Here is a 13,152-nt window from a genome sequence, read left to right on the forward strand (position 1 = left end):
TGCGTTCTTTCGTTTCAATAAAGGTGTGTCGCCCTGGGGCATTTTGCAAGCAGATTCTCGACCGGAGAAACTGGATTTTTGAAAATGAAATAGGCGGTGGCAGGGCAGTTGCAGCCGTGCGGGGTGCGGTGTTTAAGGTCGTGCAATGTTTTTGGGTGGATTTACTTAGCAACTTCACACACAACCTACCTGGTTTCCACATTGCGAGTCAAACGTACAGTACAGTATTAAGGCAGACTGTATACGAGATACTTCAAAGCAATGTTAAGTTTCAATATGAAAGTACTGTTGACTGTACATTATCATGATGGATGAAAGTGCTCAAAATGCATGATTTAAAATAAAAAGTTCTTACTCGGTTCCATTCCGACAATATTAAATAATTACATCAGTACAGGATTCGTTACGGATGTATATATTACGAGGTTGCAGAGTAATTTTTTGCCGTGTTTACATAATCCGTTTTGAACGCTGTGGTGGAAGTCAGAAATCAGAATGGTTATATCAAAGTGGAGAAATCCGATGAGCTATGAAGCTCTTCGCAGGCGCCCAGTAGAGACATTGAACAGGCCAGGCGTACCAATATAAAGGCGCATCAACTGCACGCGTAGTTGCATTGAGTTGCAAGTTAAAACAACATGCCACGTGCTGTACGAGTATGGTCAAAAGCCTCTTTACCCTGGGGTGCACGCAAACCCTGGGCGTGCGAGATGCCCTTTCTGGTGGTGGTGCTAGACATGCCAGATTATTTTTCTTGTTAAAAGGTAAGTCATCGAAACACAAGTACAACTACGTTGTTTCATAAAACCTATGTATGAGCATTACACATTTTTGTTTTTACTATTGAGAGCCAAAGGGGTGCAAGGTTGCAGAAAAGGTTAAGAACCACTGGTCTAAGAAATAATTGTCCAAGAAGCTAATTTCTTGCGATGTACGGTACAAATGCGTCTTTTTGAACATGGAGTAAAAACAAAGTAGTATGCATACAGTGCCGGATTATATCCTCGTAGCAAAAGTAGCTACATATGTAGCTACGGGTCCCGCACTTTCAAGGGCCCCCCGCTAAATGCTTTCAAGCTATCAATTCCGGTTCAATGATTCTGCACTTGCTCTATTGCTATAGTACTATACTGCCTTCAACTTTCATGAACGACTGGATGTTTAGGGTTAGCGATTTGTCGTATTATCTGGCTGTATAGCAAATGACAAAAATACAATTACTTTACTATGCAAGTTAAAATGTTACGTGTTTTCATGTTTATTTAAATTTAGGGCTCATTTATAACAACGTATGCTACAGGCCCCGCACTAGCTTCATCCGACACTCTATGCACACACAGAGTACACGCACATACATTTACTTTAGTCGCTGGAGCGTAATTATTTTTATTACAGGGTGCTTAAAAAAATATTTTAACACTTCTGAGAATTTGCAACAAATGCCCATAGCCCCACGTAAGTCTTTCGTGACTGCAGGAATCCATACTCTTTGTTTCTTTCCCTAAGTGTTAACATTTTATTTTTGTTTGCAAGCACCCTGCATTCGTACGGGGTGTTATAACCTTCTTCGACGGTGTATAAGCAATAATAATACTTCACCGTCGACAACCAATGATCAAAATAGCCTCCGGTCCTCACCGATGGGCGTTTAACTTGCGCGCCTTCCGATATTTCTGCAAAAGGAGGGGTCCCATTTGGTCGTGTTCCTCCTCCACTGACACCACGCAGCAAACGGATTCCAGTTCTCATCGTTACCCACTCACTCCCAATCCTCCTCCTCCTCCCGCGTTATACAGCCCTTCAAACGAAGACACAAAAACAAGGGGGAGTTTTTGCAGCTCTTCGTGACATCATTATTATTATTCGCCCCAAGACGCCGGCCGGTGATGTCCTTCAACTTTCCAAATTTCGCCACGACCGCTGGGTTCGTGCGCGGCGTCGGACCCCACCAGGGTGGTGGCGGCGGTCGCGGCGGCAGCGGCAGCGGCGGCCAATTTACGAGCCGCTCGTTCGCCGGACTCGACAGCAGCCAGCCGCGAAGTGAACGAGGGACGTGGAGCAAATCGAGCGTGCCCGGCGTTGTCGGCAGGAGAAGCGCCCTCCTCCTGGGCTACCGGGGTGGTGGTGGTGGCTCTGCGTACACCGGTGGTTCTGCGTACACCGGCGGCTATGGAAGGGGCTCGTCGAACGTGCGCGCGCGCGTTCCCGTCGCCGTCGTGGAGATCGACCGCTCCGTTCTGCCGATTCGGGCCCAGGAGAAGGAGGAAATTAAGATGCTCAACAATCGATTTGCAAACTTCATTGATAAGGTATCACCACCAGCAATACCACCACCACACACACACACACACGCGTTGTCCCAACCTATGCAGCATGCGCGTGTGTGGTGCGTGCGCGCGTGTGATAAAAGTCAAGCTTTTCTGAACGGTGCATTTTTATTTATTTGTCAGATTAAACACACATTTGTACTGGAAGAATCCGACGAACTATCAAGCTATTTTTCACAGATGTCCAGTAGGGGCAGGTCAGCACGTTACAAAAACAAACAACGCAAAAGTGATACGTATTGAATGTAAAACTACTGCGTAAAGGAACTTGACAGCTGTCCCAATTTTCCTGCTAAGTATCTTCTTCTATTGCCGGGCCACATCTCAGATTTTGTTCCGCCAGTAACATGGAAATGGCATGCATATTATTGTACACATGACAGTACAGTACCTCCGATTAGCGTGGTTGGCTACGTACGGTGCGAAAGAAGTTCATACAAACATACAGCCCTTCCCGCTTCTTGAAAACGTCCTATCATGGGTACTCTCCCATGGCGATTCCAGAGATGTGATGGGTCACACCGTCGTTCCTCACAACTTAATAATCTTCTCACTCTTAACGCCATTGACCTACTCCATCGGATGTGACAGCCCGAATAACCATGCGCAAGTACGCATCTCCAAGCACACCAATTTCTTAACAACAATCCCATCTGTATTCTTGGTTCTTTCGGTAAAGTCACGTAGAAGGGAAATAATAAAATAATAAAAATGAAACATAATAAGATAAAATTCTGACGACGTTTCGGCCACAACGCAAGTAGCCGTCCTCAGGTCCTCAGGTGAAGAACAGTCCTAATGTTAGGACGCTGTCTTTCCGACAGCCCTGTTCTTCACCTGAGGACAGCTGCTTGCGTTGTGGCCGAAACGTCGTGAGAATTGTATCTTATTATGTGATAAATTTATTATTTTATTATTTCCCTTCTACGTGACTTTACTGAAAGAACCAAGAATATGAATCCATGCAGTCACGAAAGCTTTAAATCGAAATCCCATCTGTGCTTTCCATAACGAGGGCTGCCCTCCTCTACGAAGCGTCTGTGCCACGTTATGCTGCGAGACTTATTTCAATGTATACAGCGCCTTCACTAACGGCGCTGAACAAACAATTTGCTATGTGCACGGCAGAATAGCGTGACGAGATGCGTCGATGCGAACGATGGTGGTGCCTGAGGAAGATGATGATGATGATGCGTGAAGTCAACGATGATGAGAGTGACAGTGAGCGGTTGATGATGAGCGGTTGATGATGGGTGGGTTGGGAAGTTTTGGAAGAGGGATGGAGTTGGTGATGGGGAATGGGGTAAAGCTAGCTTCAATAGGTTCCTCCACTTGACAACATCATCTCCGCACCTCTGATTAGCGCGGTGAGCGATGTATGTACGGTACGAACGGTGTTCAACATACATCTCCAGTTTAAACAATAGCCACCATTCCTAAGCTGATGACTCCAAACTACATATACAGTACTAATTGGCTGTGTCGGGTGGTGGCGGGTTTAACGACACCATAATGTTTACCCCATCTTACCCAAAAACCTCTATTATGGATACATATACAGTCGTATATATGTCAACTCTGCACACAAAACATTCTTGTCTATTGTCATATACCATCTTAAAGCAGTCTCATGCTGGATTGGTTCACGCTTCCTCCAGCGAAACATATCCAAAACTGAAGTCTTCCTCCCTGACAAAAAAACCCATCTGCTCTCCCAAGATTTTTGAGAGGCCACAGAAGCCCTCACTCACACCTGGCCCCCTCTGGACTGGAATTCCCTCCCGAGCTTCTGTGCTGCCAACTACTGCTACCTGTGCAAGTCCAGGCTCAATAACTGCTTCTTAACCTTAACCTACGACCGACGATCTCGTTTCTGCAATATGTCTTTAATCGCACCTTTCCTTAAACAACCCTCCCCATTAACCAATGATGTACTACATTTCCCAACTTTTAGCAAAAACCTTTTGAGATGCAGTAGTTGCATTTTATCACTATGTACCGTAAACAAAAAATGTATTGTCTGCATAAATCCAAAGAAATGAAATACGAAAACGATAACTACAATTTCACAACATTTTTGTTCATGTTTATTAAGCGCCTTTAAAAAATTAAATACTTGCAAACCAATGGGCCAAATAATATAGAACGTGAAAAAAACTTTTCGTGCCTGTACAGACCTGTACTTCAAATGAAGAGGGCCTCAATGTGTGCCCGTGCGTGTTCCCGTTGCATAGGTGCGCATCCTTGAACAGCAGAACAAGGTGTTGGAGGCACAGTGGTATGTGCTGCAGGATAAGGGAAAGGTCGACTGCAACATGGACGAGTTGTTCGAAGTCTACATTGAGGAACTGAGGAGACAGCTGCAGAGTCTGGGTCATAATGGAGCCAGAATGAACAGTGACCTGCAAATGATAAAGCATGCCGGAAAGGACTTCAGCAGCAAGTGAGATGAACTTTTAATTGAATGAACCAACAATTATGGGAACTGGGATACTAAACGAAACTAAACTGAATTTTTACTCGGTAAGGCTTGCTGAGCTATATGGCTCTTATTCAGAAACGACCTGGTCGCGAAAGCTCAATGAAGCGGCTTATTGTGTGGAAATGTATATAGCAGCCAAATATTGAACATGAATAAACCATGGCCTTGTTATTCCATTGTTTTCTCTCTCTCTCTCAAAGATATCAAGTGGAAGTTGCTACTCGTAAGAAAAAGGTGGAAGAACATGAACTGGTGAAGAAGGTAAAGTTTGTCACTTGGATATTCACCCTCAGCACTGGTCAAACTTCTGCTGGTTGAAGGCCTCCTCCTCTCCCCCCCCCAAAACCATCACCATTCCATCTCTCAATTATAAACGGATCATCGTGCATCAAAAAACACAACGTGCATACCATTGTACGTGCAAAAACTAATGTTTATCATGTAATGAATGTACTTTTGTTTTTCTTTCGGTAGGAAGCTGTTGAAGCTAGCTTTGTCAAAATTGAGCTTGAAGCCAAAATTCAGGGTCTTATTGAGGACATACATTTTCTGAGGGAAGCCTTCGCACAGGTGAGTTCCGTTTGTTGATGTTTACAAAGTTACCATGTCCCCTGCAGATGCGGTGATGTCACAGTCTCTGCACCATTTTCATTCTTTCATTTTTAGTTCAGCAGAGAAAAGTTCTGCCTCTGTTCCCTATCTCCCCGCATCATCATTATCATCATCAGCATCATCATTATCATCATCAGCATCATCATTATCATCAGCAGCAGCATCATGATCATCAGAAGCAGCAATATCAGCAACATCAGCAGCATCAGTATGATCAGTAATTGCATTAGAAGCGGTACCTTCTACACAATTAACAACAGTATCATCAGAAGCACCACCATCATCAGCACAATCAAAAGCAGCAACAGCATAATTTCCTGCACTTCCTATTACCATGGTTGGCTATGTACGGTGCGAAAGAAGTTCAACGTACATACATACATTTTTATTATATTGTTTTATTCAGTTGTACAGCATATTTCCATCCAATCACAGACCTTGGATTTAAGTAGAGACATTAAAGGTCGTTGGCTTTAGTATCTTTGTTTTGTTAAAGGATATTGGGAATTGGGCAGAGGGTTATGGATTTAGGGTTGAGTTCCAGATACACACCAGCCTCCTTCACCACAGTTCTCTGCGGTGAGTACAACATCTTTAAAAACAACGGCGCTATGTCTCTCTTAATAAAAAATATCTCTGTGCTGCTTGCGCATTACGAGATTCAGCGGTGAACGGGATGCACCCTGCGAATTGCAGATGTCTCGTAATGGCAAAATTGTTAAACCACGTTTTAATATGAAGCGCATAAAATAAAATAAAAACGTTACTCAAGGCTTCTTGTTCTCGGCGGAGATATGCTCACCCTCCACATTCATACGGGAAACTGATCCATGTTGTCCATTAACAGGAGCTACGCGAGTTGGAGGCGCAGATCAAGAACACCAATGTTCTCGTAGAGATCGACAACAGGCGGAGCTTGGACATGGATGGGATTATTTCTGAAGTACGAAAGCAGTACGAGTTCATCATGTCCCAAAGCCAAGCTGAAGCGGAAGCAATATACAAGCAGAAGGTGATTTTATTCATTAATTTTGCACGCTGCCAAAATGGATGATGCCAGCCATAGGGTTGCGCAATCGTTTGTTGAATGTCCGCACATTACAAATCCAGATTGAGGGCAACGAGTCTAAGCTTTCTCCAACATCACATTGTCACCTTGGGAGTAATTTAACGCAAAATGCCAGTCCACACATGAGGCTAAGAACATTAACGCCATTGCAGATCAGGTAGACTGTGCCACCCAAACCATAGACCCCAGATCTGACCTCCTTAAGTGTTTAGTCTGTTGAGCTCCTCAACGCACAGCATACACGAGGAATTGTTTAGAAAATAACGGCGCTGTCCACGGTGCTGTTTGTAAACGGTTATTGGATAGAGGGATCACTTCACCAAGATGGAGTGCTGAACCTGTGTTCCACATTGGCAGGAGTGCAAGAAAGGATGGCTATTTTTAAGCCTCCAAATGTTAATCCAGGAATAAATATAACAAGTTCCGCTCAATAAAAAAAGAGTTATTGAGAAACGTTGGCACGAATTACTGGAAATCTGTGATAAAGAGCTTCGTAGATCATCGGATTTCTCCAGAATAAATAGAGATTCTGATTCAAATGCACCCCTTATCCACTGGCACATCCGAACCAAACCAGTGCAGGGCCCTCACAGTACACATGGTTTCCACTGGCTACATTCCAGGAATCAATCAATGAGACATTTTAACATCACCAGCACCGCTCGGGTTCGGCAGTGGAAAAACAACCCGGTACCTGCAGAGCTGCGCTAGCTCAGCAGGTTGTGTGGTGGAAAAGGAGGTTTTTTAGAATGGCTAGATAATTTGCCTCACCTTTGGAGTGAAGTAACCTATAGCCTATTTTTAACATACAACCTATTTTTATATTCTTTGTTCTTTCGGTAAAGTCACGTAGAAGGGAAATAATAAAATAATAAAAATAGAACAATAAAATGCTCACGACGTTTCGATTGCAACACAAGCAATCATCATCAGAATTTTTTTCCAAGTTTTTTTCACTTTTTTCAAATGTTCTTGCTGTGGTTTTCACACCTGATGATTGCTTGTATTGCAATCGAAATGTCGTGAGAATTTAATTGTTTTATTTTTACTATTATATTATTCCCCTTCTACGTGACTTTACCGAAAGAGCCAAGAATATGAATCCCTGCAGTCACGAAAGCTTTAAATCGAAATTTAACCTATTTTTATTTAACCTGGTGAGCCCACGGTGCTACATAGCTCTTTTTCAGAAGCGACCTGGCCATAAATGATAGCTCAACGAAGTGGCTTATTATGTGGAAATGTCCAGTAGTCAAATACTCTCAACGCGTGATTCTAAACATGGAGGGGAAAACCGAAGGACCCGGAGAAAAATCCACGAGGTCAACTGGAAAATGTAAAGCATTGTCTGGGAGAATACGACCACTTTTAAACAAATGGTGGTTTGTAATTGTCAAATTGACATTTAAAACGTTTACATGTTTGATTGTTGTCCGTGTTTTACTCCAGTTTGACAAACTCCGCTCAGAGAGCGATCGAAGTGGCGAGGAGCTGCGCAAAGCCAAGGCCGAGATCAACGAAATCAAACGCCAGATCCACCAGATAAATTCGGAACTCGACATCTTGAAAAAGCAGGTAAGGATTATCGTCTTGAAATGGGTTTGGAGTTCACGCGGTTTAAATGTCTTTGAGCTGCAGTGAACCAATTATTATGCCGAGTAGATAATGTCCCATATAGCTGTTGTTCACAATTGCACCCAATAAAAAACACATACTGTAAGTGGTACAAACAGCACAGATCTTGAAACACACGAATAGTGCTTCTATTATTGTGTTGAATTACTAGTTAAAACAACTTGCATATATTAAGAGTAATACTATCCTTTATTTACCCAAGAAAGTCGCAGTGAGTCTCGAGACTCAAGAAAGTCCTACCCATGTTTTTGTGTTGGACGTGTGAGGAGGAAAATGCAGTTCCCAGAGAAAACCCACACACATTGGGTCTGCTGCTGCCATCTCTTGCCTATTGCACAGCCCAAACCGACGAAAGCTGATATTTCTAGACTCTCAAATCTCCAATAAAAGTACAAACAAGGCTCTGGAGAACACCCACGTTGCACTGGGAGCTCCGTATGGACAAATTTGAGAATGAAAAAGCCATTGTCGCTCTGCCATCTCATCGTTCCTTGTAAAAATAAAGCAATCAATGGACGTGCGTACGATGTTTTTTGTTTTTGTTTCAGCGAGAGAAACTGGAGGCGGCAATTTCTGAGCGAGAGGAAGGCGGTGCGAAGAACATCGGCGAGGCAAAGGCAGCCGTAGCAAAACTGGAGGAGGCCCTGGCAACAGCCAAGCATGACATGGTCAAGCACGTGCGCGACTTCACGGATTTAATGAACATCAAACTGGCCCTGGACACGGAGATCTTGACCTACCGCAAGCTTCTGGAGGGAGAGGAAGCTAGGTGATTGCACTTCCTGTTACTCTTTGACAGCGTCGATTATATACCGCTGTTCCACTTGGCACATCTGAAGTAAGAGCCAGTACAGGGCTCTCACGGTACAGCTAGTTGTCCGCTTGCGATTGGCAGGGTCGAGCCAGAAACAAAGCCACGCTAGACTGGCCCCAAGACATCCAGATCTGATTTGGGGGCAGAGCAAGCCAGGGGTGGGACTAAAAATGCATTAATTGCAGATGACGTGAATGGTACGGCTCTGCTTTTCAAGGGGGTAATACAATGTAGCGTCTCCAGAAATACGTCGATCCGGCTCACAAAGTCTTCACAAGGCTTTGTTGTTACACAGGGGAACAAACTTCAGTCGAGACTGTTTTCATGAGGATCCTCATGCATTGGAATGTTTATCCAGTTGCATTGATGAGTGTTGAGCATTGGGTGATGGGGGGGGGGGCTTGTAGCCAGAGGAAACCCATACACACAGAATAGTCACTCAGTACGGCCATCTCCTGGCCACTTAACATCAGTTGTACGTTATTAACTTACACATCGACTGGTTTTTTATTACCACGATTTTTCAGTTTGCATGGGACTCGTCTGTTTGTGTTCATAGTACTTTCACGATTGCATTGTATTACTGTCAGTAACAAAAATATTGACACAATGGATCTTGACATAATGGATATTGTGTTGCCCTTCTTCCGCACTTACGATTAGCACAGTGGGCTAAGTATGGTGCGAACGAAGTTCAACAAACACACGTACTCCGTTTGTACGAATTTCCCCATTTGTAAAACGATTGCTTTTTGCCGAGATATGTTTTGTTCAAGATAACCTCCACGTGTGTTCGTAGGCTCAATATATTTGCATCACGTGGGGGAGGCGGCGTTGCTTCATCCTCACCGGAGCCCGGCGGGGGTGTGAGAGAAAGACGAGGTGGGAGCTATGGGCAACATATTGGCGGCAGCCACGGCAAAGATTCGAAAAGCAACAGCAGCAGCAGCAACAACAATGCGTACGACTCTCTGGGTAAGAGCTCTCCGTGAGGATTTAACCCCATTGTGACAGTCAAATTATGTCAGAAAATGTTCCAAAATTACTGCCAACTGTAGGATAAATTGAGCTGCATGGGCCTTCAAAACTTATTATTATATGGATATGCTTTGTTAAATTATATTTTAGCATCTCCCTTAATTATTGAATGGTTGAAGAAATAAAAAAAAGCTTGAACTGACTACTGCCGCTAAATTGGCAAAAATCATGTTTTTACAAAAAATATATATTTTAAAAATTTATGCAGGTGCGTCATCCTCAAACTGTTAGAATAATTTCACATCTATCACCTATGTTTATATTAACAACGGTATCCATGTAGGATAGTTAAATCTAGTGCTTAATTTCAGCCAGAACAGTCCAGAATATTTTGGATTTCCACATTAATTACCTTAGTATTTGATACTACAGTATTGTCCCCATGATCCTGTTTATATGACTAATAACAATAATACTAGTTTAGATTCATAAGTCACCCTTAAAGCAATGGATCTCCAGAGCACCATGCATGCAAAGGAAAACAATAAGGAATAACCCGGGAGACAGAGACAAGAGAAACAAGATGAAGACGTTTTTAATATGGGCTCTTCAGCCAGGACTTAAATATCCTCCCATCGAGTTCATGAACTCCTAGGGTGGGGAATTCCAGAGCCTGGTCGCAGTGGAAATTAAAGCCTGCTGGACACCCCAGGTTTGAAGCCTGGAGTGCTTGTCACACTGACTCGGGGCACAATCGGTAGATTTCAGAGATCTTAGCAGAGTGTATGACTGCATGAACTCCGGGGATATAAAAGCGATGCCCATTTGAAGCCAAACAAGTATAACCCGTAAAAACAAAGTTTTTCACTATAAATCCTTTATATGCGTGGCGGCTAGAGTCCTCTCGTCCTCTGGCTTGAGATGGCTGCCACCTATGGGTCAGATGATTGCATGGCACCATTAAGCAATTGGTAATTAAATATAATATTTTTGTCCTAAAAAGTGTCAAATTTTGGAAAAAAAATTTCACGAACATTAATTGTCACGCACAACGAGTCTGTGTGGAAAATGTCAGCTCGATTGGATCACGGGAAGTGGGTTAAAAAACGACCGAAAGATTTGCACGGTCGTAAGCAAGCAAGCAAGCGCGCAAGTGAGCTTAATATAAAGGATTTAAAAAGTAGAAGAATACTTCAACTCAATGCAGGTGTGAACAGGAAACCAGTGCAAAGACGTGATCACAGGTTTGATAGGATCCCCTGAAAAGAAGCATGAGTGAGCACTCTGGTGGCCACAATTTGGACATATTGCAGTCTCCTAAGGAGATTACTCAGGTCTTTGGAAAGCAAGGCGTTGCAATAGTCAATTTGTAAAAAAATATTACTAATTAGAAGATTACCATGAACCTGTTTCTAGTGGTCGTCCCTTACACCGATGAACTGTAAGTTAAAGGTGGTCGAGCAGCATTCCAGACATTTTTGAAATTAAGCCCTTATCAAAAACACAAACTCGTATGAAATATGAATTAAGTTTTATTGCGTTGGCTCTCACACGTGCGTTCTCCTTAAACAGACAACGGGGTATTTGAAGCAAGCGCAAGAATGAACGGAACCCTTGGAAGAAGCGTGACAGTGGCCAGCGAACCACCAGAACAAGAGTTCAGAAAAACGGTGGTGATCAAGACCATCGAGACCAAGAATGGCCGTGTGGTCTCCGAATCATCCGCAGTGATTCTCGACTAAAAGTTCTAGCGGCTCTGGGTCATTTAAAATCGATTCTGGCCCCAGGAATGGCTCATTGTTGAAACGAACACGTTTATTGGGATTATAAAATACAGGTATGCAAGGTCAATCGTGGTTAGAAGGCAATGGGGGGTGGGAGGTTATAAAACACCACAATCGTCTCACAATCTTGCAATGCAGGCAAGTGACCACAATATAGTGTCGAGACTAGCCTTTTACGGGGTATTTTCTTAACAAATGGCCATATATAGTAGTTCCGTAGATCTGTACAGAGACGCTCCATATACGGCAAGATGCTATTGGTGGATGTAATGTGTTTGCCCTGCGACTCTCAATTGGTAGTCTGATGTGGAGGGGGGGGCAAAGACGAGAGTTTGGCACAGGTGTTGCTCAATATTATTTATTAAACTGCTCATCCCATGATTTTCGATCCACGCCACCACGGGAACTTCAACTGCTGCCGTTTTTGGTTGATATTTCCCAATTTTCCATGGATCAGCTCATTCTAATAAACGTGTAAGCCGAGTGAAATTATCGTCGAATGGTTGTACAAAAACGGTGTACCCTCTTTGGCCACAGACATATTTTCGTGGCCAGATGGACATTGTTGCCAAATCAGGAAGCTTTATTCTTGACTCTTTAAGGGGTGGTATCTGTTTTGTATTAAAAGGCGATGTAGAATTCATAAAAGCATACGGGGTGTTTTTTTTTATTAGAAGCAAAGTGAGAGATTTGGCATTTAAGCAGTTTGATGGATGTAGCCTGTCCAACAACCGCCACGATGTTACTGCAGACGGTTGTGGTTGTGGTGCCGTTTTTCAAGTTGTACCGCTGCTCTCGTCGTTTCGGGCTTTTGTGTTGCATTGCTTTTCGCGCCGCATTCTGGGAGTTTCTTCACGAAACGGATTTGCAATTCCCGAAAGCTTCCAGCACACCTCGGTAAACGATGCCGCACTGTTGCGTTTCCCAAAATGACCAAGCCCATTTGATCCTTTTTCGCGATTAAAAACGTGTAGAGCAAGTGATGGGGAGTCCTTTTTTCTACGGTTTTATTTCAACGGTTTTACTTAAATCGATTCCTGTGTCGTGGTCAAATCTTGTAATCAAAATTTTGTCCACTTCCCGTTGTCTAATCAATTCCACGTTTTGCACACGTACTCAGATCCGGTGACAATGCATACCTGTATCAAAATCGGCATCGATTAATCAATTAATTCGCTACTTTAAAGCAATTAACATTTTTTTATGGACGCCACATTATTTATATATTTATTTGTGTAGGTAAAAAAACGCCGCGTGCCTCTCAACTCTCCAATCGCTTCGCCCAAGAAGCAGGTGGCAAGTGTCTCAGGCGCGCGCCTGCTCCGTGTCGACGAGTTACTAGCACCCTCACTCCACACAAACAAAAGTTGTACATTGAAGATTAATTTATAAAGTAATCAATTAATTCAAGTAAGCGTTGATGTGGGAGCAGGCGCCGTATCATTGACGTC

General features: G+C 43.3%; 1 protein-coding gene across 2 annotated transcripts; it reads left to right on the forward strand.

Annotated features, from left to right (window-relative positions):
• Positions 1 to 327: 327 nt before the first annotated feature.
• On the forward strand, positions 328 to 12,682 carry LOC144726347 (keratin, type II cytoskeletal 8-like). 2 transcript variants are annotated; one of them, XM_078604977.1, is made up of 10 exons: positions 328 to 764; positions 1,797 to 2,309; positions 4,562 to 4,770; positions 5,010 to 5,070; positions 5,284 to 5,379; positions 6,269 to 6,433; positions 7,940 to 8,065; positions 8,674 to 8,894; positions 9,739 to 9,914; positions 11,490 to 12,682. In XM_078604977.1, the coding sequence occupies exons 2-10, from the start codon at positions 1,887 to 1,889 to the stop codon at positions 11,657 to 11,659; spliced, it is 1,647 nt and encodes a 548-aa protein (XP_078461103.1). In that variant the 5' UTR covers positions 328 to 764; positions 1,797 to 1,886; the 3' UTR covers positions 11,660 to 12,682. The 2 variants fall into 2 exon arrangements, with proteins under 2 accessions (XP_078461103.1, XP_078461102.1); XM_078604976.1 differs by lacking the exon at positions 328 to 764 and having other exon boundaries at positions 772 to 2,309.
• Positions 12,683 to 13,152: the final 470 nt, after the last annotated feature.

The sequence above is a fragment of the Lampetra planeri genome, chromosome 23, assembly GCF_965212315.1.
Source record: "Lampetra planeri chromosome 23, kcLamPlan1.2.h2, whole genome shotgun sequence".
In the NCBI taxonomy this organism is placed as follows: Eukaryota; Metazoa; Chordata; class Hyperoartia; order Petromyzontiformes; family Petromyzontidae; genus Lampetra; species Lampetra planeri.

What these genes read in the sequence shown, in the direction of transcription:
- LOC144726347 (XM_078604977.1), top strand. Translation starts at nt 1,887, where the DNA reads ATGTCCTTCAACTTTCCAAATTTCGCCACGACCGCTGGGTTCGTGCGC. An exon ending in TGAGGGAAGCCTTCGCACAG is followed by an intron (nt 5,380 to 6,268) that starts GTGAGTTCCGTT and finishes GTCCATTAACAG; the next exon opens with GAGCTACGCGAGTTGGAGGC. An exon ending in CTGGAGGGAGAGGAAGCTAG is followed by an intron (nt 8,895 to 9,738) that starts GTGATTGCACTT and finishes GTGTGTTCGTAG; the next exon opens with GCTCAATATATTTGCATCAC.